The sequence below is a fragment of the Cydia splendana genome, chromosome 5 (assembly GCF_910591565.1).
Source record: "Cydia splendana chromosome 5, ilCydSple1.2, whole genome shotgun sequence".
Classification (NCBI taxonomy): Eukaryota; Metazoa; Arthropoda; class Insecta; order Lepidoptera; family Tortricidae; genus Cydia; species Cydia splendana.
The window spans coordinates 5,594,748-5,621,378 of record NC_085964.1 but is presented as its reverse complement, the minus strand read 5'-3'; the positions used below and the strand labels follow the sequence as shown (position 1 = coordinate 5,621,378).

The 26,631-nt window shown below is 38.0% G+C and overlaps 3 protein-coding genes across 6 annotated transcripts in view; 2 read left to right on the top strand and 1 right to left on the bottom strand.

The window, feature by feature from the left end:
• The window catches only part of LOC134790502 (uncharacterized), a 278,176-nt gene that overhangs the window by 149,948 nt on the left and 101,597 nt on the right, over positions 1-26,631 (top strand). The gene's annotated exons all lie outside the window — the stretch shown is intronic.
• LOC134790489 (myosin-VIIa) overlaps positions 1-26,631 on the top strand; it is a 53,568-nt gene that overhangs the window by 7,881 nt on the left and 19,056 nt on the right. The window contains exons 2-3 of one of the 4 annotated variants that reach the window (XM_063761301.1): positions 13,186-13,231; positions 25,513-25,773. In XM_063761301.1, coding sequence (XP_063617371.1) covers positions 13,214-13,231; positions 25,513-25,773 — 279 coding nt within the window. In that variant the 5' untranslated portion in view covers positions 13,186-13,213. Of the gene's footprint in view, positions 1-13,185; positions 13,232-23,655; positions 23,810-25,512; positions 25,774-25,815; positions 25,970-26,015; positions 26,167-26,631 lie in introns of those variants that run through there. The other 3 variants (XM_063761299.1, XM_063761302.1, XM_063761303.1) reach the window with 3 other exon arrangements.
• Positions 18,675-26,631, bottom strand: part of LOC134790494 (transmembrane 9 superfamily member 2) — an 81,891-nt gene continuing 73,934 nt past the window's right edge. The window contains exon 10 of the transcript XR_010144193.1: positions 18,675-18,684. The gene's annotated coding sequence lies outside the window, so the exon portion shown is untranslated. The remainder of the gene's footprint in view (positions 18,685-26,631) is intronic.

The following is a 26,631-nucleotide window of genomic DNA, read 5'->3' as shown; positions in this document are numbered from 1 at the left end:
GAATCCTACACAAGGCCCAACGTTAAAGTTACAATGTTGGCCCTTTGTGGGACAAGCTGTGTTGGGCCTTCAACCTGGTGCACGACTACCTACCGACCTACCTGGTTGCCGTTGGGTAATTGTTGAATTTGCAAACAGAAGCACAACGAAAAAATTGCCCTTTTTTATTTTTTTGCAGTTGGCCCTACAGCAAGCCATACGGCCAAATGTAACAATTAACCAACCATCAAACAAATGTGTATAGGCCCAACCACGGCCCAACCAAAACCACCACCGTTGAATAATTGTATGATTTATTTAAATAGGCCCAACGAAAAAATTACTCTAATGGCCCTCTGTTGGGAATCTTCGGGAGGGCCTTTGTCGAGGGCCCTCCAGCAAATCGTACGGCCAAATGTAACAATTAACCAACCATCAAACAAATGTGTATAGGCCCAACCACGGCCCAACCAAAACCACCACCGTTGAATAATTGTATGATTTATTTAAATAGGCCCAACGAAAAAATTACTCTTATGGCCCTCTGTTGGGAATCTTCGGGAGGGCCTTTGTCGAGGGCCCTCCAGCAAATCGTACGGCCAAATATAACGGTTGCCCAACTAATACGTAAACAAAGGCCCAACAAAATCCCTACAAGAAAATGCTATTAGGGGAAGAGGTAGTCACGTCGCGAAGGTCGCACTTTCTAAAATTTCTAGTCCCCCAATAGAAACTTCTGAAAGGTGCAATAAATTCGTTGTTGCTTGCAATAATACCTATGCAGCTATTACGTGTGATAAGTTTGACACTTCCACTGACAGGCATACTCGTGCCCAAATGATCCTTTATTTTTATTCTATCTTCCTGAGTCCCAAAGGCCTTTTTAAAGACCTTTTCCCAAAACTTAATACTTATAAACTTTTATTAAATAAGACAAGATTCCAAATTCAAAAGCTAAACTAAACTTCTGGGACTTGGGAGGCTAATGCTTGTACAATAATGTTCTGATTTTGAGCCCTAATATCCTGGATCCAGGAGATTTGTTCTACCGGTTAAACAGAACAAAGGGGAAGGTAATTTTATCAAGAATTAAACCTATGTAAACTACTTGGGTAAGTAGTTAGATTTTTTGTATTTATTCAAAATTTTTCAATTAGGTATCGTATCTCCAAATACTTAATTTAAAACTACGTGTAGTAACTATTGGAAGCATTTTGCAAAAGCAAAGTAACTACCAACTAATCTACTTACGGCTCTGCTCATATTCTTACAGTGGGGTCAATGCAAGAAGCCTTATCAACGATGTAGGTACGCATCGATTTGTTACATTCTCGTGTATTGTAATGATTACATAATAAATTTTCTCTATGTACCGGCTGTTGTACGCAATAGGTATCTACTTATTACTATACTTACTAGTTCATGAGGAATTCTAAATTAATTATGAATCAAATATTGTCGAAGTCGAAAATAGCTAATGGCAGGAACACAGCTACGATAATTGTAATGTATTGTAAGGTACTTGTACAAATCTGCTAATAAAAAGGCACAAACAAATATAGAGGTGCTTTGTTTCAAATAAAGTCCATTTATTTACAAAAAAAATATTGTATTCATTGACTCTACACATTACTTATTAATTACTTCTTCGTCAGGGGGTCATTATTATACGCACAGACATTATCTATTATACATATATCATACTACCTACAGTTCACAGCGGGCGAAGGAAGAATGGAAGAGATTAGAATGGTATTGACATCATATCTCGCAGGTACAATTATTCACGATCACAGACAAGGTAGATTAAGTAATTAAGTCGATTTATCTAGTTCTTTCTCAGATAAATTTACCTAATTGGCATTGTTCAGGAGATTTAGATTTTTGTATTGAAACTATACATACTATTTGTCTGTCACTATAGCTTGCAAAGACAATTTTATTTAATAATTAATTGACACATATGTAATATATGTATATATACCTGGCTATATATTTGGCTGGTCCATTTTCTATGGGAGGGTAAATTTTTTTTCGTGATTTCGGGGTTGGTCCCATAGTAAAAGTTGCTCAGTATAATCCCAAAACCTCCCTGGCAACGGGAATGTAGTTACCTATTTTTTAGCTACCTTGTATGTAAGTACATATGTATAGGCAATTTGAAATCCTAGGATAAGCTGTATTAATAATAACGATCAGTTTTAAAAGGTACTAAACGTATGAGCGGGTGTGTTCAGTAAGCAGCCAGGAAGTGGAGGCACTCGCGACGTGATAGAATGCTGCTGTTTCTGCACTTGCTATGAATTACGCACTAGTCAAACTACTTATCAAACACGCTCATGTCTGATGCTTTACAAATGCGTTACTATAATATGAACAAAATCACGCGGCCACCCTTAAAAATAAATTTGGCATAGGAACTTTAAACTATGGGATACCTACCTATGGGATCTTCATTTGCGGTCGCATTTATACCGACACTTAACATTTTTCCTTATTTTTTACCGTTAGTTCCAATAAGTCGTGGAACAGCTGACTCGCTCGTAATAAAATAATCGATCGTCGTTGAGGCGTGTCGTTGCCCTGCGCAAACGCAGGGGTCAACCTTTATTCAAATACCTACCCATTTTATTATGGTCGGGTAAGGAATGGTAAGGTGTGTGTGTATAAGTATAATATAATCAATGTCCAAAATATAAGTGCGCTTCATTTTATACTCAATGGCCACATAACAATTACATTGAATTTTCTGATGAGCTGTTTACCTGTCATAGAAGCACAATGTAGCGTTTTAAATAGGTAAATAGACATTGAAAACTTATTGTGCATAGATAGGACCTCCTTCTTTTTATGTCTTAGTAATCCAGACCATAAAAAGGAATCCTGATTCATTAACCTTTTGGACGCCAATGACCGATATATCCGCACCGCAGGTTCAACGCCAAAGACTGATTAATCGGTCACAGACCACAGAGCAACATAGACCTACGTGCATATGCATAAATTCAATTTCAGTTTTGACACTTCGGTGACGTGGCGTCCGCGTGACAGCTTTTGTGTTTGACATGGCGTCGAAAAGGTTAAAACCAGATCAGATGTAGTAATACTTTAATACTATGGAGAAACATACGTATTAGGTACCTAATAATAAGGATTCAAACTTCCAGGGGCGGGTAAAAAAAAGCCAATGCAGTTTGTGTAAAATTTTAAGTTCCTACTAGATACGTATTAGGTGCTAAAAACCCATAAGGCCACTTTATTGGATTGTATCGATTGGATGTCTTCAACATTAGAAATGAAAGGGTATTGTACCAAAGGGCACGGTGGGCGTGAACCGGACGGAAGCCTCATTGAGCCGCGACCGGCAGGTGGAGGGTCACGGCGGTAAACACATAGCTGCGCCGCAGAATAGGAAATTCTATGCAATTGAAAGTCATGCCATTATCTACAAATAAGTGTGTCTTCATCTCTGTCACCTTCATTAAACCGACAGCAGAGATTTTCCAATTTCGAAGTTTTGCGGCACCTAACTTTTACCTTCTAGTTGACGGATTGGAACTCGCTCCCATACAAATTGTGATAAAATATAAAGATATCGGCTACACCGGTTAGCTGTTATTGTGACAAAGGGTAGGACAGGAAGGCAAAATCCTATTCTATTGCACACACGTTGTTCCGGCGTGGCGTGGTTGGTCCTAATAAGTAACTAAGATCTGGACTTCTTCAAGTAAGCAATTACTGTTAAATTAGTTACGTACCTACCTAATTAATTAAGTTAAATAAGATTAATGACTATTATCGGCCTGATTGTTACCTATTATTTTTGTCAAAAAAAAAAACCAATGATTAAAACTTAATCTTATTAAATCATAAATATTACAAAATCATGTGGCATGCGGATAGCCAGTTCCTCCTCAATGCAATGTGAAACATTTTTACCTAGAATCTTTCTTGCTATTCTAAAAGTGGATTGAACAAGTGCTTACTACGTACATCTGGTTCCAATATCTATTCCATACTTGGCTCGCTTAGCGGACTTTCACAATCCTAATCGAATCAATATGTACTCGTACTTATCAATCAGATACATCAATTTATTTCTGTTTATTAATATTTCTCTGTCAGAAAACTTTATTAAGTGTTAGGTAGTAAAGCTGTTAAAACAATTACATTATCAAAACTATCTATGATAGTTAGAGCAAAAAAAAACTGGAACTCAAAGCGATTAAGTGATTTCATCACATAGTTGAGGACAATGTGGCAGCCAAGGATGGCAGATAAGATAAGTTCATCTAGCACTGCTCTCGTGATAGTCTCTACGTTTATTATTCAAGAGATGGCGTCAGCTATCAAGATATTTGTATAGGAATACCAGCCAAGTTGTATCTGGTCAAACAATTGTAAACCTTCTGCTAAGAGACGTAAGATCGTCGTTTATATTTTAGTGGGTTTGCTGTAACTGTCTCATCTGATCAATGGATAGCCACGTAGTTCACAGAGTAGAGGCATGACCTAGTTTTGAAGGGTTTCTTTTGTAAGTGTCTACGAATGTTTAATAGTTTCATTCGCTACATCTATGTTGTGTGATTGTGTGGCCTCGATTGCATCTCATCTAAACAACCTAAGATTTATTGGTCTCATCACGATGAACAGTTCGTGGTTTGAAAAATGGTTGCGCTAGATAGTTTTTTACATTAAGACATGTTGTTAATGTGTTAAATTTTGTAGTTGACATAACTTTAAATGCAGTAACTGATTTCATTGCAATTGTTATGCACAGACACCCATTTTGTTCTAAAAACTTAAGTAGCTGTGCAGCAAACTCATACCCATAGGTACCTATATTATGTAGAGCCGCTTGTCGCATGCCCGCCGTTACATAGCGGGACGTTCTTCAAGAACTCATCTGTAGAAACATACCTGGCGGCAATTCTTTAAACAATCCGACCTGGGAGTGTAGTGTGGGAACTCGCGGATTAACACAAATGTTTGTTTACATATTGGCCGGTCATAATCCGAAGACAATGGCCGCTTAATAATGTATACTAAACCGATTCCATTATTGCGCTACGCCGAGTGTATTGACGGGCGATTATAAACCGCTTAGGATGCGTAACGCTGATGAATTCAGGTTTTTACCGGATATGTTGGGTCACGCATCGGCATTTATTCTCGCTCCGTGCTTCCTTGGGATTTGACAGATTTAAGATTGGTTTAGATTAAATCTATACAAAACATAATCTTACTATTCTGGCTTAAATGCACGACTTGCACGAGCGAAAGACGCATACAGCGAAGATATTTCATTTTTTAACTTAATCATAACTTTATACATCATTGTGTACTTAGACCAATTTTAATTGCGTAGATAATGAGATTATTGAATTGACGAAACCTACAACTAGAAAGAAAATTAAAGTAGCATAATGTTCTCACATTAATAGTTAATCATAGATACGGATCGATCATTGCCCCGAATTCCGGCAGGTGTGGCGAGATGAATGGCCGAGATACCTTCCCTAAATTAAAATGACGTATGTCACCAATAAATTCATATGGAAATGCGTCTTTACGTTTAAAACGTGTAAATAAAGAACTTCCGGAGCGATCAGTTCCACTGCGCGTGCGTTGCGACCCGCGCGACGATCATGTTCGCGATACGAAAACGTTACTCTGTACTCTCAATCTTGTACAGTCAGAGACGTATTTTAAGTAACCGTTTGTGTAACGGCAGTAGATAATATCTGAAGCTAATTGACAGAGCAAGAACGAGCAACAGAGATATTCCATCAAGTAAAGATCAAAGTTCGTTTTGAATAGTTCAGAAGTTGTACAAAATGAACTCTACAAAGTATAATGTAAAAGTGATTTCGATAGGTTTAAAGGGTCTAGCAGGCTAAGCGAACAAGAAGTGCCCCCAACGACGGATTTGGTCATTCTTTCAGGTGGTGTACTGGCAGGTCCTAAGAAATCTCTATGCTTAATATCAGTCCTCGATCTTCTTTTGTTTTCGAGTTATTCAGGATAATGTAAAATCATCAGTGTATCATTGAAAGTGTCATATTTTGTAAACCGTTCAAGTTAGATTAACCAAACAAAATTATATTTGACAACAATAAAATAGACTACAAAATGAATATATTTAACCTTCATCATGTCCTTATACTTCATTATAAAAAAAAACATTTTATTTTTCTTCTCATTATTTTTTATACTATTCGCGGAGGTACATCTACAAAAAAAATATGCATGAGTAGCCACTAATACCCACTATATACACATATAAAAATATTTGCATAAATCTTCGTGCGTCATGTCAAAAAAAAAACATTATCGAACAAGGATCTCGGAAACGGCTCTAAACATAAAAAAACTCAAAAATGCGCGACCTGCCAGTACACCACCTGAAAGAATGACCAAATCCGTCGTTGGGGGCACTTCTTGTTCGCTTAGCCTGCTAGACCCTTTAGAATTGCTATCAAAAGTAATCTGTCGCAAAAATAGGTAACGTACTTCCAAATAAAGTTTACTGTCTGTTATCTGCATTAACTTCGGGGTATGGACTGAATGGCATACCTACTTAGTTATTTTTTTTTTTTTAGTTTTCGTAAAAAGTGAAATGCCGTTGTTGTTGTGACACGGAAATTATATTTAAATACACAAAACAATTGAAAACTATGGCATTTCAAATATCGATCATCCGAGATAGTCAGATAGCACTTGCGTTTAGTAGCAAATGTAAACTCATACTAAACATAATCTCAAAAATGTAGTTAATTAGAATACTGGTTGGTGTCTTTGAGAAAGTTATTCAAAGTCAAAGTCAAATATACTTTATTCATGTAGGCCTAGTAACAAGCACTTATGAACGTTTTACATAATAATATAGGTATTATGTTAAGCTAATTATCAGAGCAATTTAATGATGTTAATATTATTCCATAGTCATATTGAATAAATTGGATTATTATACAGATCAAATTTAGTCTAGAATGTTTCTAGAATAAAATCTAAATGTCAATAACAGATGTCAATAAAACATAACAAAGAAGTACATACATTGAATTATCCATTTCGAGTCACAATTAATCCCACGTTGTTTTATCACTCATGTAGTCTTGTGTGGTATAATAAGCTTTAGAAATAAGTTTACGCTTTACGTAATTCTTAAATTTATTAATAGATAATTCAGTAATATGGTTTGGAAGTTTATTATAAAATCTTACACAATTACTTACCCATGAATGATTTTTTAATTTTATGGAGCCGTGTGAAGGGCACTGCGAGCTTATGTTTATTTCTGGTATTAATATTATGAATGTCACAATTTTTCCTAAAATTAACAATATTTTTATGTACATACTGAATATTATCAAACTGCACAACGGGACTTAATCGCGTATTTAAGTTTTAAGATTTACCTCCGACGTTTCGAGGACGGCGTTGTCCCCGTGGTCTCGGAGAAGACTGGCTCAAGTTGCCATCAACATCTTCTAGCCGCGCGAGTTTTTCGAACTACCCGCACTTGGTCTTGTTTATCAGTTTGAACGTTTTGCGCACTAGGGATGTCACTCTGTCGACACACAACACTAACGATATTCGATTTATCGACTGTCGATATTCGTTTCCGCTTACATTTACTAATGACTGGATTCCATGTGGATGAGATCTTAAAACCCTCGTCCCGATTAAAATTGCAATGTTTTTTGATTTCAATGGCTTCCCGCACTTTTCTACTGTAGAAATGGCGATCCGTGGAGAGGATTTTAGGGTTATGCAGCTCAATCCAGTGGTTTGGTCCTGACTCCAGCAAATGCTCAGCCACCGCAGACTTGTTGACCTGACGATTTTTGACAGCTGCGATATGTTCCTTAACTCTTTCTGCTATGGTGCGCTTAGTTTCTCCGATATAGGAACTACCACAACTGCAATCTATTTTATAAACGCCAGGTGACTGGAACGGAATAACGTCCTTCGGTGACCTTAGGCTCCCTGCTACTTTGGATAAAGGTGTGTACACCGTCTTTATAGAGTACTTTCCAAGTACTGTGCCAACTTTATCCGTTACCCCTTTTACATACGGCAAAAATGCCGGCTGTCTGGAGACATCAGGACGTTTCCGCGTTGCCTTTCGTCTGGGTTGCCACTTTTGAGTTTGATAATGTTTAATAATCGTGAAAGTTTAAATCAGTGTTTTACATACTGAATATTCTCATAAATATATTGACAGTGCACTGTCATTGACATCTATTAGACATCTTTTAGACATCACCAAGATACGATAACGATATGTTTAAGATCTAACCTGTCGACATTTACGCGATTCTGGAGATACTGTTGAACGATTTCCACAGGATATGACTAAGAGATCCAATTCACATCTAATAGATATCTTACTCTATCTAACGTAAAAGTGACATTGGTTGCCCGAATTGCGCTGCAAAAGAGAACTAGTTGATATCTAAACTATAACGTATCTAGAATGGATCTAGTACGTGTCGTCTCTTGTGAATATCTTGAAGTTCGAATACGGCAGATTATGTCAATTTCCTTGAATTTATCTCTAAGTGAGTCTCTATGGTTCAATTTATATATTGCTCGAATAGCCCGCTTCTGCAGAACAAAAATGGTATTTATCTCTCAATATTTTATATCTGAATAGGTATATATTTAATTTAAGTTCAGAAATGCACCCTTGAAATTAACGGACTTTAAAAAAACACCGTGTATAACCCAGTATAAGTGCCCATTCACAATTTTACTTTGAATATACATACATATATTGACTCTCTTCATTAGACCTCTCATGGCTTTGTCGCCGTAAAAAGATTACTGCCCTTTGAACACGAGTGTGAAAAGCTTAAACGGCAAAATCTTACCTTAAAACAATGCCGCATTTAGCACCTGGAGGTTTTAAAATTCCACTCCAATGACGGCAACGCCGGAGTCCTTTGTTATTATTCCTGTTTCAGGAAGGTTCGTTAAGTGTAAAACGTTATGGTATGAGTGTCGAACAATACGCACGTTTCTGTTTTGAATCCTTTGAAATACGTGATGTTTAAATAGTACTTAAGTTGAAGGATTATTTTTGGATTTGTACATACGCTTTTGGAAGGAAGGATATACAAGTGTAGACCACCGCCTACGCGCAAAGACAGATCCGGCTTCGAAGGATTATAAAATAAATGATATTAAGATATGGTAGGTACATAACTATATTTTGCAGGATATAGTCCAACAATTACACTGTAAGCAATTTAAGATTCCCCACAAACCGGTCCTAAACCAGTACTCAGTTACGCAGAAATATTTTATTAAAAACTCTTTACAAACAAAACAAAACAAAACTGGGATTCCGACCTTCATCTCAATAAAGCCGTACTCACCTGCGAACAAAACTCTATAACGCAAAAAAGCAGTAAGGGCTATTAATTTACAATTGGTGAGCGGCTGTATTGGATGCGCAGGAGTGGTACAATAAGAGCATCGTATCAGAAACAATGGGCAAGTTGCGAAATATCGGAGAGTTCAGTCCCCGTGGCCGGTAGGTGAATCGAGTGTTTCTAATTGAAACGTTGCGGGAAAAGCGGTGAAAACTGAATCTTTTTAAGTTACAATAATTTTCCTGAATGGCGCAAGTTTTGGTCACCTACTTGTTTTTTGGTGATTATGTTACATATCGTCGGTGCGAATAAAAAAATCGCTATGTGATTTTTTACGATTTTTTTATTTTGGCATATTTTAATTTCTTTTTCAATTTCCCGTCGACCTATATCAATATATTTTTTAATATCTTTATTAGTTTTGAAAATAACTAACAAAATTTGTACAAAATAATTGCTACTTATGTGATTTTTTTAGCACATAACGAAATTAAATGCCTTGTTTTCCGTCGACGGTGATGGCGATAATGTTGCACATGGCGATTTATTGAGCCTAAAATCCGCTATGTATCATTTTTCGTGCTACGTTCCGTTACTTTGGAATCAAATAGCTATGTGTAAACTTTACACATGACGGATTTAAGTGAACCAAAACGGGAGAGGAAAACCGAGGAAAAGGTGGATGCACTGAAAAAAAAACCTGGTACTGGTAACCAGAATCTGGTTAGCTTGTTGTATTATTTGTGTTTGTCTTGTTGTATATGTGACGACAGGACACTTTGTAAACATAACCAGACCATTCTTGTTAACCCGTGGAGCGCCCTAAACAAACACGTGTGCTGGTAACTAGTATAGGAGTCCCATACTACGGTAATTCTGGTCGCTATGTAGCAATATCCTGGTTAAAATAATTAATATTGTAAAAATTTACGAAATAAACTGTTTATTTTCTTCATAAGTAAGTATCAATGTGTAAAAACCATTGATCTACTTACCAGAAAAAAAAATACAGGTGCGACAAATATATTACAAACAGGAAAATAAACAGTTTTTTTTGTCTCCTGAATAGTAGCTGAAAAATACATGGCGATTTTTTTATTCGCACCGACGATATTCTAGCAAGTGTTTTTGTTCTATATATAATATAACTACAGTATACGTTATATATTTTTTTTATTCGCACCGACGATATTCTAGCAAGTGTTTTTGTTCTATATATAATATAACTACAGTATACGTTATATATTTAACGGAATTTTGTTAAAAATATAAGAATAAATAAATAGTACAGACAAGAAGACGTCATATTGCATTATATTTAACAAAAAAGTGGTTATGTCCATTAAAGATCCTGTTAGCACTTTAGAATCTATCGTGTTCGGCTTATTAGATACCTACTATAAAAATGTAAATAAATTAACAATAGTATGTGAAGCCGTTTTGAATACATTAGTTACATTACATACAATATAAACGCGGCAATTATCTATTATGTAATATTCAAGGTAAAAATATACGATTTTAAAAATACATATTTAGTTTCCAAAACATATCCAGCAAAACTATTTCCCCAGTAGCGCTGAAGCTTGTCCGGCGCTTAGCGATTTAGATAAAGATGTGGTGAAGTCTTATAAAGTAAACATTACTCATAATTAATTAAGCAGTATAGCACCGAGCATAAAACTCAATCCAGAGCAGCGGGTGCCGTTAGGCATCTAGGCGTTAGCAATTAGGAGTTAAGTATACCTAGCTGCGGACCAGAAGAGGCAGAAATGGCTACGCGTGAAGTGAAAATAGTTGGACCGATAGGCGAGAAGTGGCGCAGTTAATTTCTTAAATTGTAGCGTAGCGCAAAACGTAGCGGCTTACTAATGAGTCTTCAGGAAGCATATTTATAAACTAAATATTGACAGACTTAATAGGTTTGTTGATAATTACTTACCTAAATTTCGGGAATATCATCATTTTCTCACTCACTTTCATACGACTGATACTGTAGTACCTTAATCTAATCATATTTTACGTTTCTGTATAAGCTTCGAGTTCCTGACGAAAAATGAATTTTATAGGCAAGGAACTGTAGTTTAATTCGTTCTGAAATGGAAATTAAAGTATGCAATTTTTAAATAAGTAGGTTAGTAGATCCTTTCATCCAAGATGTTAATAAAATATTGATGCACGTTAAATAACTAGGTAACTAGTTTATTCCGTTTTGTCATAACTATCCAGTTATGCGGACTTAATTAATAGTAAATTATTCCCAATTAAAGTAAATAGCAAAAAATTCAAAATATATATGTAGGTATTTTGATTTTTTTGCATATATATTTCAAGAATTTAGCATTCATAGCACATTTGGCTGGCAAAAATGAGTCATCCCACATCCATTTTGCAATAAAATGTCAACTTTAAGCGCCAATTTTTTGAGTTGACATCTTATTGAAAAATTTATGTGGGTTGACACATTATTGCTTAACAGCATCCATTTCATGCGTGCTTGCCGGAACGTCAAAAGTGCATGCACGTAATTGAAAAAAATGTTCATAGTCTTGTCAAATCGACATAGACATTGATGTGTTGTAGATTTTTTGATTTATAATCAAATAGAAATGTGGGCATGTTACAAACTAAGTTACAAGAACGTTGAAACGTCATTAGCATATTCATCAAACGTCATGTTGATCGTGAATTCGTGCATACATTATTTATAGGTAAAATACGACGACCATTCATTAGCAGCTATTTACTTCTAAATGATCCGTCAGGTGTTCCTGCTGAAATTTATATTTCCTTGTGAATCTGTGTAAACATGATCGTACTTCATTTGTAAACTAAAGAGACGTTTCAGCAGTTTTCAGTGCTCGTAAAACTGACAATAAGTAGGTAAGCGGGTAGCCGAGCGGTTATAGACTTGCGGCTTCTAAACAGGAGCTCGTGGTTTGATGCCCAGAGTGCGTACCCAACATTCCAATCGTTTATCCGATCGATCCGTAGCGACCGAAACGCAACTGTGACTGTCGCACTAATATGGAAGTGTTCGATAGAGATGATAACTACGCTACGCTGCGGAGCGTTAACGATTGGCATGTTGGCTAAGCACCCAGGCATGAGAAATATCGTCTGATAAGAGTATATCACCATGATGGTGAACTGAAAAAAAGCATACCTACGTCCTGTCTGGTACGGCCACAGATCTATAAAGTACAATAATAAGCGTAAGTTTTAATTTTAATTCCAGATGTGTGGGTAGGGTAGGGTAGGATATTTGTAGGTACCTACCTATTCATAACACTACACACGTAGTGAGGAGTTATTATAGTTATATATAGTATAACTATTTAGTTATACCAGTGGAAACCACAGAGATTTTTTTTTCTCAACTTTTACCACTGCATGGGAACACTTCATAAAGGTGCCGTAATCTTTGCTAACATTTATTAGCTAAATCATTAAAAAACCCATAAACAGCCAAGCGTTAGTTATTATTATTAGAGTGACATAATCGAGCGCGGAAACATGCATTACGGTCATTCAGTTGCGTCCACCTCCGTGCAACTGCTGATGCAATCGGGTCATAACCGTCACTTAACATACCTCGTATGTTCACATGGAGGGAAACTAGTTCCAATGTGTACTTTATGTAGTACAATTAAACGAGTTTTCAAATTGATATAAATACTTGCTGTTAAGTAGGTAATATGCTCGTGCAGGCAGTCAGCTGTATTTTTTTATAAATGGTGAATAAAATTGAGTTAGAAATTGTTAAACTTGTCATGTATTTCAAAAGTCTGAGCTGTTTGTAAACAATATTTTTCTGTTTCAGATCGGACCGGTGATCACATGCCGTCGCCATGGTGATCGTTACCAGGGTGAGAACTACTTAGAATAAGAATAAGAATAAGAATTATTTATTGCCACACACATACAAGAAAACAAAGACGATAAAAAAATAAGTTCAAAAACTAAAACCCGACTACTGCAAATCGCACTCTATATAATTTTCCTATATGATAATTTCAGATAAGAATTCTATCTTGTTTCATACTTTTTAGAGCGCGATTTGCAGTAGTCGGGTTTTAGTTTTTGAACTTATTTTTTATTTAATTCATTTTGGGGTCAGGATTTCGTTACTTACAATAATATTTGAAGTCACTTTATATTACTTTTGCGAGGGCGTCCTCAGCACAGAAATGCACGCAGAGTGCCGCATATGTCGGGCTACGCCCGACAACCTTTGTTATGAAGGCGCTTTCGGCGCCTGGCTTTGGAACGCGTACAGCGAGCCTGGTACGTCGGGCTACGCCCGACTCTTTTAGTATGAGGGCGCCGAAGGCGCCCGGATTTGGAAGGCGTATATCGTGCCTCGTACGTCGGGCTACGCCCGACTCTTTTAGTATGAGGGCGCCGAAGGCGCCCGTCTTTGGAACGCGTACAGCGAGCCTCGTACGCCGGGCTACGCCCGACTTTTTTAGTATGAGGGCGCCGAAGGCGCCCGGCTTTGGAACGCGTACATCGTGCTTCGTACGTCGGGCTACGCCCGACTCTTTTAGTATAAGGGCGCCGAAGGCGCCCGGCTTTGGAACGCGTACAGTGAGCCTCGTACGTCGGGCTACGCCCGACTCTTTTAGTATGAGGGCGCCGAAGGCGCCCGGCTTTGGAACGCGTACATCGTGCTTCGTACGTCGGGCTACGCCCGACTCTTTTAGTATGAGGGCGCTGAAGGCGCCCGGCTTTGGAACGCGTAAAGCGAGCCTCGTACGTCGGGCTACGACCGACTCTTTTAGTATGAGGGCGCCGAAGGCGCCCGGCTTTGGAACGCGTACATCGTGCTTCGTACGTCGGGCTACGCCCGACTCTTTTGGTATGAGGGCGCCGAAGGCGCCCGGCTTTGGAACGCGTACATCGTGCTTCGTACGTCGGGCTACGCCCGACTCTTTTAGTATGAGGGCGCCGAAGGCGCCTGGCTTTGGACGCGTACAGCGAGCCTCGTACGTCGGGCTACGCCCGACTCGTTTAGTAGAGGTTGCCGAAGGCGCCCGGCTTTTGACCGCGTACGGCGCGCCACGTACATCGGGCTACGCCTGATCCTTTTAGTGTCGCCTTTTGGACCGAGTGCGGTGCGTCACATAGGTACGTTTCAGTATGCTTCGCCTGACCACTGCGAATTTTAACGAGGTGAATATACTAAGATTACTAAGCAACTTTTACCATGGGACCAAACCCGATCTCGTAAAAAAATTTGCTGATCTGGACTTCTATACCTATTTACGTTATAAAATATTGCAGGTCATTAAAAAACACCATGTATATAGCGGCCAAACTAATTTTTTTTGAAAAATCCTTCTTGTATCGCCGTAGTCGCGTAACACGCGGATAGATAGAATCCAGAGCGATTGTAGATTCGTAGTTCGAATTACCTACCAGATAAATTAATGTTTTATCGGGTGCATGCAAGCAAAGCCGGGTGCAAAAGCTAACAATATGTATATATTTGAAATGTGCTAATTGAGCTCTTTCATATGATATACAACACGTCATCATTACTTATTTTTATTTTTTTGGTTCGTGACTTCATGACCTCTAGAGGGCGCCGTGTTCATTTTTTTGTGACGTCATATAGCTTATAACCAGCGGACGAGTAAGACGATTCGAATGACACGTCATTTGTCAAATTTAAATGAGTACTTTAGAAGTTATGAGGGAACAGATGAACATACATACATACATACCCACAAACATACCGGTCAAAATCATAACCCTCCTTTTGCGTTGCCGTAGTCGGGTAAAAAAGTAAAATAAACAAAAATACATGTTGAACTAGCAACAATTAAATTAACATAGTTTGACATTAATTTCTTAAGTCTAATATACTCGATCTTACTTATGTTATAACTTATAAACAACCAATAGTGTGACAATAGGGATGGACTCAGCATTTGCTGTGTTACAGACTAGCTGTCACAGCGCTGGTTTTCAGTTCACCCCTAATTATATATAAGATATTAAAATATAATAAAAAATATAAAACAAGTGTTTTTATGAAATCTACTAATAACTAAATCTAAGTTAACTTAGCAAATGGCGATGGCATGAGAAAAAGGCGAGGGAAAAAAAATAAAATAAAAAATAAAACTATTAGCTAGGACAAGACATGAAAAATTACTCTTAGGTACTATTCAATAAATGTTTCAAGGGTGCTTAAGTATTCTTCTGTTTATAGAGTAATATAGATTTCAGTTTAGTTTTAAAAGTATTTTGGGACACATTATTTCTTAGAGGTGGAGGCAGATCATTCCAGATTTTGGCTGCTGAGAATTTAAAGCTCCCTCTATACCCAACAGTTTTGTGGTGCGGTAAAGAGAATTTATTTTGTATTTTACTGCGGGTGTTCAAATGGTGCTCATCCTTTAACCAGTTAATTTTTTCATAAAGGTAGTCTGGTTTCTTGGTTGTTACAGTTTTTTGACATTGGAAATGTCTTTTCGTTCGCTCCAGTATACGGTCCGATTTCACGAAAAAGTGCGATCCCCTTATATCTCGGAAAGTTGTGAAGATATGATATTAAAAAATAGGCTCAAAAGACGCATAATCACGAGAGCTGTAAGGTGCAAAAATAATTATTCGAGAAAGTCAAAAACAAAAAAAGTTATGGTCGAAATAGTGAAAATAAAATTCAATTTTTTCCGAATTTTTGATTTTGGTGCTCGATAATTTGGAAACGAAGAATGATATCAAAAATTTGAGAAAAACGGCTCTGGACAATTTAGTCAGCTACAATTTGAGCCTAAAACAAAGACGATCGGGTTAAGGGTTTGCCCTGTAGCCTAACCTTAAAATAGTCAAAAAGTAGAACGACATTTTTCACAGGACATTTATGACTTCATGTTTCGCAGAGTTCGTTATCGGTGTTTGTTGTGAATTATCGGGATTATGACGGCAGAATAACACTTGCACTGCGTGGGCTTTCAAAATCGCGAGGGAGAGGGAGAGGGAGAGGGAGAGGGAGAGGGAGAGGGAGAGGGAGAGGGAGAGGGAGAGGGAGAGGGAGAGGGAGAGGGAGAGGGAGAGGGAGAGGGAGAGGGAGAGGGAGAGGGAGAGGGAGAGGGAGAGGGAGAGGGAGAGGGAGAGGGAGAGGGAGAGGGAGAGCGAGAGCGAGAGCGAGAGCGAGAGCGAGAGCGAGAGCGAGAGCGAGAGCGAGAGCGAGAGCGAGAGCGAGAGCGAGAGCGAGAGCGAGAGCGAGAGCGAGAGCGAGAGCGAGAAACACAAAATAAAAACTTATACAGAGAAACATAAAAAAGAAAAAGTGCCACGAAATGGTCGCACCTCAGCATGTTGCTGGCGACTGCTAGCAGATAGCTGATGCTAGAACCCTGGCAGTACCTAGTGGAGCTCGGGTTTAATACAACATACACATGCTGTTTTGGTCATCGGACTCGTCTCGATGAGCACTTAGGAGAGTAGTACCCAAGATAGAGCTGATGCTGAACCCTGGTTGTACCTAGCGGAACTCAGGTTTGGTGCAACATAGGCACACGCTGTTTTGGACACCCGATTCGTCATGATGAGCATTACCCAAGATAGCTGATGCTGAACCCTGGTAGTACCTATTGGAACTCAGGTTTGGTGCAACATAGACAAACGCTGTTATGGTCATCTCTCGTCGCGTCAAACTGCTGTCAAGAAAATTTCATCTTGCAGCAAATGGGCCGCTGGCGCCGCTGCTGATCACCACTTCTCGAGTTGACTACGGATTTGCCGTGTAATAATTTTCTTGTACTTTGAACATTAATATATCCTGCTTATTAATCGAAAAATGAAATATGTACCTATACTTATGCGCCACGGCGACAATTATTCAAACTTGGATACGCGTGTGGAAATTTTGCAATTTGTTTGTTCACATGCGTTATGTCCAGGATACTTGTGTTAGTCTAAGAATAAAATAATTATCATTCAACGTTGCAGTTTTATTTTGTAACTTTTTCCTTATCCAGACTTTCTCGTCGCTCAGCGACAATATTTTTTCGAATTCCGTAGATTCATTTCCAATGTGCTCGATAGTCGTGTGAGGCACGAAATCTGTGAATTTTTTTATAAGACAGGCTAAGTGCAATACTCTTCTGCCCGCCATTTTAAGTATACAGTTCTCATTAAGATCCGGTGAGATGTGGGCTCTCTTCGGCACCGAGAAGCAGAATCGCGTGCACGCATTCTGTACTCTTTGTATAGCTTGGGCAGTTTTGGCAAATATTCTTGGCCCGTACACTGCATCACAGTAATTGAACTGTGACAGGACAAGTGATTCCACCAACATTAACCTGACTGGCTCAGTTAAATGGTTCCTTATGTCATATAGAATTTTCAGTCTATAGAACGCATTTCTAATTTTAGCATTGATGTGCTCGATGTAACGCAATTCCTCGTCAACTAACAGGCCCACATTTTTCGCGGAGTGTACTTTATCGACCGCCTGTCCGTTAATGATTATATTAGGGTTATGGCTTGCGACACGATCACACTGATGCTTGGTTCCTATGACTAAAAATTTGGATTTCGTAGGGTTAACAACTAAGTTGTTATTAACTGCCCATCGATATATAATATCTAAGTCCTCGTTAATTTTTTCTGCTGCCTGTGTTGTCTCTTGTGGATCAAATACTTAATTACTTATACTGTTTTTTTTAACAGTAGTAAGTAAAAAGTACCTATATATCTACCGGTTATTCACAAAAATATTGGAGACTTATTTAGTTGGAGTAGGTATAACGTAAGAATCGATACTTGATAATTTATTCTTACGTTGCTCCTAGGTACTATAATTACTAACTACTCGAACGGTCTTTGAGAATCCGGTGTGTTGTAATTTTTATATATATGTGTACTTATAGGAACGTGCGAAAGTTGTTAGCCGTAAAGGTGGAACCACTGAAATTGAGAGATTTGTTTCTCCTTTCCTTATACGACTAATGCGGGTATCAAAGACTTTACAAGTTGTTCCACCTTTGTTAAAGTGTCCACGTATGTTTGTAAGTGCGTATTTTAATAACATTATTTTACGTTTGCTTATTTATTTCACCTCAGCAGCTCAATGAAAACAACTGACTGTTTATTAAAAACAAATAAGAAGTTTGTACCTACTTAAGTATCACAATTCGAAATTCTAGTTCATAAGTACTCATTTATATACAAAAATCCAACTTCTAAGGCTCCCAAAATTTATGCACACCTCCTGGGATTGCGCAAACTCGGATTACACGCATTTAGGACCAAGTGAAGGTATTAAAACGATTTCCAGCTTGCAGGGAATTAATACCTCAAAACACTTTTTTGGATCTAATTTGATTGCCCTAATAGTTAAGAATGTAAACTTTAGATAGTGTGTTTGAGGTGAATGGCCAAAGGCTGCAGATGGAATGTGGTGTTGCCAAACCGATACAAACACAAAGATATAGCTAGGTACTGACCACTCCAAGACCTGCGATTGATGTTTTGTAAATTATTAATATGTAAGTATGTCAATATAAATAGCTTTACTGTAGTCTAAAAGTAGATAATTAAAAACAATAAACTTTTTGGCAAATGCGAATGTAGATAATAATTATTGGCTGTATGTACTTACCTAAATTTTTCCAAAAATTACTAAATGCAGTTATACTTCTTAGGAAAAACATGAATGTAGCCTCACAGCAAATTTAGCCATAAGTTAACTAGCTAACTTTCCCTAATAAATTCATCCCATCTATATATGGCTTGATCTTCAAATATTGCTTATCAAACTAGTAAAATTCACCATACTTAGGTATGTTAATGAAAGTGATACAAATATTATCGGCTATAAGTTTATGAGTAGGTAGGGACTGGACTAAGGGAATAGTGTCTCACAGTATGTTAAGTAGGTAGGTAGGTAGGTAGGTACCTAGTAGGAACATTTCTCGTTCGGCAACATCGCTATGTAACTTAGTTAATGAGACTGCACCTTCTACACCTAGAGTACTACAGCAAGCCTTGAACTTGAAAGCAAATTATGCGGTCAAGCGGTGCGGCCGGAGGTTTCTTTTCCCATAACATTATACATAGGCTGTTTGATCACTTCGAAACGGCATAAAAGTGTTACAAGTTATGTTGTAGAAATGGTTGATTTTATAGAGTTGACGGTGTTTAACGATTTATATTGTTTGTTTATTTATGTTATCAGTAGAAATGGCCCTTTAACTATTCGCCGATGAACTTTGACTGATTATTTATAGCTTGGTGTAGTTCTTAGACATGGGACATAAATATGGTCAGATAATAGTTCATAATACCTACTTTCTCAATCAGTTAATTCAGTATCGATGGTTTCATGCTTAGGTAAGTAATTATTAGTTATTTGTACAACAAGTGATCAAAGTTTGATATTTCTTCGAGTGCTTATTTTGAGTCCCGTGCAAGCGAAAGATTCTATGATAGATTTACGAGCGTAGCGAGTGAATCTAATTTAGAATCTTGAGCGTAGTAAGGGATTCAAAAGCGCACGAGATGTAAATAACTTTGATCTCGTGTAGTACACAAAATTTTTCACCCTAAGCAGTGAGAACATACCTAGAGGGACAGAGATAATAGAACCCAAGTATATCGAACTTGTATTAGACCCCGCATGTTGAAATGACATTTGACTATAAAGGTCACTTGAATGTCATTTTGTCTCACTCAGTGAGCAAAATCGAATTTTGCTCACTGAGTGAGACACCCTCAGTGAGCAAAATACGATTTTGCTCACTGAGTGAGACAAAATGACTCAGTGAGCAAAATCGCATTTTGCTCACTGTTTTTAAGAAGCAAAGTACCCTTGTTCGAGCTGCTGAGGTGAAATAGTTATTTGTACAACAAGAGATCAAAGTTTGATATTTCTTCGAGTGCTTATTTTGAGTCCCGTGCAAGCGAAAGATTCTATAATGGATTCACGAGCGTAGCGAGTGAATCTAATTTAGAATCTTGAGCGTAGTAAGGGATTCAAAAGCGCACGAGATGTAAATAACTTTGATCTCGTGTAGTACACAAAATGTTTCACCCTAAGCAGTGAGAACATACCTAGAGGGACAGAGATAATAGAACCCAAGTATATCGAACTTGTATTAGACCCCGCATGTTGAAATGACATTTGACTATAAAGGTCACTTGAATGTCATTTTGTCAAAATGCGATTTTGCTCACTGAGTGAGACAAAATGACTCAGTGAGCAAAATCGCATTTTGCTCACTGTTTTTAAGAAGCAAAGTACCCTTGTTCGAGCTGCTGAGGTGAAAAAGTATTTTTAACACTATATACAGTATGTGTGACCAACACCGTTCACCACTTATTACAATTAGGTACTTTGATTATTCGGAGCTTATACCTCTGGAGCTTAAGGCTCCGGGAGGCATTGACAAGGTAAAGGTTATTATTACATTGAGTTCATAGATCATAAAATTACTTAAATATTTAACGCTTAATAGTTAACAGTGCATGCAGCATTACGTTACATAAGTTATATGAAATTATACATAGTAAGTACATTAAATAGTACAATAGTACACTTACCTCCTTTCACGTTTCAATTTCATAAATGGAAGTGCCATTTTATGGTCCGGCCGAATAAAGGCCGAATGAGATGGAGTGCCGGGTGGGCGGGCACCAAGGAGTGACCGGCACCGCTTTTAGACTGCATTGTTTAACGCAAGGCTTTTGTAATAATCTGTAATTTTGGTTTTGTAAATTAAATAACTTTCCGACCTAAATGTAAAGTAATCCGTAAACAGTGATACAAACAAAATATCGAAACGTATGCTTTGCGCACAATTTAATAAATAGTAAACATTATATAAGTGTCACTAGAACTTAAAATTTTCTTTCCAAAGTAATCGGGCAAATATTTGAACAGTTAGTTTCAAGGTAAGTATGCTACTTTTTAAGCAGTCGTTAACTGTACATTTTGACGTTACAAGTGTACACATCTGTGCGATGACTTGGAATTTTGAGACGTGTAAGTATGTGATTTCTATGAAGTAGAGTAAAGGTAGAGTCAGAAAAAACCATTAACGTGTTAATAAAAAAAATTAAGCTACAAGGGCTACAACACACTAAAAAAATACACATATTGTGAGAGTAAAACAACAACAAGCAGATTTTTTACTGACTTTTTAAGGGTTATAAGTACCTTAAAAAGTCAGTAAAAAATCTGCTTTTAATAATGATGAAATCTCTATAGTTAGGTATTTAAATTAAAAGAAAATTTACAAGATAAAGATTAAACATTAATAACCAAAAGTTAACTGGGGCAAAGATTGCTCTGTAAAAATGTGAAATATCTTTAACAATTTACGAGTAAAAACAACGCATTGTGTTATTATGTTAAGATTTCTGAAATATGTTTACATTGTAACATTTTGTAGCCTCGTTATTTAGGTGTCGTGTAATATGGTATGCAAGTGTAGTTCCAGTACGTTTCTAAGTTCGGGCCCTAGCTCGAGAGAAGCATAACATGTATCTTTATTCATTTCATTATCCTTGCATCAATGACTACATTTATTTCATAACAAACAGCTATTACATACCTACTTGTTTTAGCTGCATGTCGCCTAATGAACTTTTATTTAGAAAGTAGATATGTTCTGTAAGCTGCACACGGCCGGTGCGACCGGTATCGAAAGTCCCAAAAACACGGCTGGATTGGCACTCGGAATTTATAACATGGCCATTAGTTGTCGCGTTCGTAATTCCAAGTGGATGACAAAACTGGTTCAGAGAACCCGCACCCATCGCGGCTGAGAAAATGATATAATATATGTTTTACAGTGTAATGTCAGTCAAAGCACGACAGTTTTTAGCTTGTTGTGCTTGCGTTCACAGTTTTGTAAAGATTTGTTCACTGACAGTGTCTTACATACCTAAATGTTATAAATAAATAGTACCTACGTAATTACTTACCTCATTTCTCGAAATAAGTAAAAAACCGGGCAAGTGCGAGTCGGACTCGCGCACGAAGGGTTCCGTACCATAATGCAAAAAACGGCAAAAAAAACGGTCACCCATCCAAGTACTGACCCCGCCCGACGTTGCTTAACTTCGGTCAAAAATCACGTTTGTTGTATGGGAGCCCCACTTAAATCTTTATTTTATTCTGTTTTTAGTATTTGTTGTTATAGCGGCAAAGAAATACATCATCTGTGAAAATTTCAACTGTCTAGCTATCACGGTTCGTGAGATACAGCCTGGTGACAGACGGACGGACGGACGGACGGACAGCGGAGTCTTAGTAATAGGGTTCCGTTTTACCCTTTGGGTGCGGAACCCTAAAAAGGTTATTTATACTACCGTGAAATACTAGGTACCTACATATAAATGTAATGCATCTTAGCACGCTATCTAACTTATACTGTTGACTGTTTACATAAACAATTACTCTGTTTATTTACCTCTTCTTATGATTGAGCTCAGGTACCTACAACTACATCTCAGTTACAGTTACAACTACTTGGGACAATTTGAACAATTTCACAATCCGTCTTTCATCACAGTGAACGGCCGCTCAATCGGAAACAAAAGATTTCCACCTGCATTCAAATAAACATCCGCCAATTGTTTTAGCAAACTTGGATTGTTTGTAAGAAACGATACCCATTCACCTATCTCCATTCATTGCTCCGAACTAACGTGAACGATAACTTAACCCGATTGAATCAATCATAACCGACCTTGTCGAGAAGAAGGTCGTGTGTTTACGTTGCTTACAGAGCGCAGGCGAGTTCGTACTTTAACGAACCATTATAATTAGACCCCGAGACTTGTAATAGTGTAGGTAATAGTCCAAAAACTCCTTGCCGATGCCGCCAGTTTTTCCGATTAGTCAAATTTTATTGTACCTAATTATAATAAAGAAATACCAAGTTTTTTTTCCATTGTACAGGGTGAAATTTAAAACACTTTACCTATATACTTACGTTAAACCATACTTCAACTTCATATATGTATCTACATTTGTCCAATTTTGAAACACATTTTGTCATATTAAGATCGAAAGAGCTTGTGATCGTGTGAGGTAGAAACATTATTTAAAAAAAAGATTCTCATAATTGCACTAACATGAGCCGTAAATTAATAGATCGCCTTCCTTGGCATTGTCTTCACAAAAAAAAACTTTTTGCCCAACTCTTAAATTAAAATGCTACTTACAATATTTTTCGACGTTTAGTAATGAGATTACCTATAATGGTTCGATTGAGGTTTCGTCTCGCCTACTTCTGTAAGCGGTTAGAACTAAAACCCAGGTCAGTTTTTGTGATAAACTCATCTGGAATATATTGTTAGTGTCATTTATAATCATAGTTAACTATGGTCGGGTACGTGTAGTGCGGTATTTAATTAACTCGGTGAGAAAGTTGAGTTGTGATGAGTTATGTGTGGCAATGGAGACCTGCTGGGCTTTTGAGGTAGGTAATTTGAAATGCTCGGCGTGTGAAACTGATGGGCGAATAAAATAAACTGTCAGAATACACGTGAGTGGTTAAAACTAAATTTATAGCTGGCGTATTAATAACTTTATGTGATATACTAGTAGGTAAATAAACAAGGATTTAATAGCGTTAGTTTTATCACCGTGATTCGCGACAACGCGACAATATTTAACGACCTACGAGAAATTGTTTGCGAAAATTGCGAATGTGCTCCTATAATCTATTGACCATTGAGCTGATAATTACATTCAATTTGAATAATTCTGACGTAGGTATATGGTTGTTAAAATTACACGTTTACGCTCGATCGGCCTTACGTCTTATTTACATACCAATCTATACAAATATTATTTGAAATTCGATATCGCGGATTAACTTTCACGAGCCGACCCCAACAGATCTACCGAGTACCTGACTGATGTTTATCTCGGAGAACTTTCTATTAAATTTAAACAATTGTCTTGGAATAAGTTCCGGCCATTTGTCTGTGATAAACATGCAAGCACGCAACCATTACCCCGTCTTCACCTACTTCTATTCACCAGTGTAATTGGTACCTCCGATTGTACATAACCGTTACCAGTAGGTATATGTCGGTTTATAATGGTCAGTTTAAGACGTGTGCTTAACATTGTAACAGCTCTGAAGACGTGCCGATATTTATTTGATGTTTTTGTGAGCCCCGATGAGTTGAATGACACCGACATTTTGATGCAAGATGATAGTTTGGACGATAAGCCGCACGCAGTAGCCGATGTGATTAAAGATGTGCTTCCACGTACGGCGTGATTGGTCACGTACGCTGGATCGCATTACAAAACAGACAATACGGTGCCTTAATGAATATAATTTGGAGTCAAATAACACGTTATGTGTCAAATAAACTACTGGAAATGCACAGTTGCACAGCTTTACAATCTCAAATAATTTCTAAGCCCCAACTTAATACATTTTAGCAAAAAAGTAGAATGTCGTGGTAGTTTTGGTACCTACCTACCCAAATTTTTAAAATCAGTTTTTAGGGATAAGTTTATTCTTAGGCATCTGAATTTGCCAGAACAATTTAAGATTTGCTCGTTAGGTAGTTTAGTTACATTACTTAAGCCCTTGAAAATGAACCAACTCCTTCCTTGACGAGAGATTCATTGTATTTCAGCATATGCAGTAATTGTGCAACATGATGGGGCGTAAGTTGAATATTGTAAACGAGAGTAAGATAAATCGCGACGGCTTGCCGGAGCGATTTATAGACTCGAGTTTGCAATATTATTACGCCCCAAGTTACACACAATGTTTTTCATCACACTTGCGATACAAAAATTAAGTATAAAGACAAAAAACTGTTAATTATGGCACTAGAAACTTCATAACTCCCTAGGGACAACGCTTTTTCTATAACTCCCGCTAAACCTGCGTGCATCAATTCCACATTTACTGAGCGAGTGTGATGAAAAATTTGTTGTCTGAAGTGAGAAAAATTACATTGATGTCAGTAGGTATTTAAACTGCGTATGTAGGCGTAGAGGTAGGTAGGATTTCTGTTAGTAGTCGTGACGTGACTTCTGTCGTGAGTTCTCCTTCTCAACTCCAAAACCCCTCATTTTCACATAGAGGTACCTACTTAAACATTAATGGTGAGAATAAAGAGGTTAAGCTAATGTAAGATTGTTAACTTCCAGGGTGACTACATATGGATCGAGCCGGTGTCAAGTCGCGAGTTCGACGTCGCCATCGGCGCGCGCGTGCTCGCGGCCGAGGGCCGGCGCATCCGCGTGCGAGACGACGACGGCCAGGAGCAATGGCTGCCGCCGGAGAGGAGAATCAAGGCCATGCACGCCACCTCCGTGCATGGTGTGGAGGACATGATCTCGCTGGGAGATCTGCATGAAGCGGGGATACTGAGGAACCTGCTTATTAGATACAACGAGAATCTCATTTATGTAAGTAGCTTTTACCTTTAAGAGCTCTGGCTTGTGCGAAGACCGGCAGGAGCAATGGCTGCCGCCGGAGAGGGGAATCAAGGCCATGCACGCCACCTCCGTGCATGGTGTGGAGGACATGATCTCGCTGGGAGATCTGCATGAAGCGGGGATACTGAGGAACCTGCTTATTAGGTACAACGAGAATCTCATTTATGTAAGTAGCTTTTACCTTTAAGAGCTCTGGCTTGTGCGAAGACCGCCAGGAGCAATGGCTGCCACCGGAGAGGAGAATCAAGGCCATGCACGCCACCTCCGTGCATGGTGTGGAGTACATGATCTCGCTGGGAGATCTGCATGAAGCGGGGATACTGATGAACCTGCGTATTAATATACAATGAGAATCTCATTTATGTAAGTAACTATTGCTATTATGTTGTCTTTGAAGAGCTTAAATTAGGCTTGTGCAATAATGACGGGCAAAGCAATGGTGTCAAATCAACCATGTATGATCCCGCTGGGAGATTGCATGAACCAGAACTACTTAACTATTAAAGAACCATGTTACCTATACCTACTCGTAACTGGACATTATACTTACAATGATTATCAGATTTATGTACCTAAACGCTACGTTTTCGTCTTTAAACGGCGTTTGGCGTGCACGACGATAAGAACAGCCCAAATGCATGGAATATCAATTCCATTTCCAGTCCCAAAAATAAATAGATACAGAAAGAACCTTTTGTGCAAAGTCAATCAAATCAAACACCAGAATGAAAAAACTTGGTTTCTAATTCTTTATTTTTAATGCATTCTTTATGAACGAAGTTTAACGAAGCCATTGTATTCTCATCAATGGCTGATATTGATGAGTCA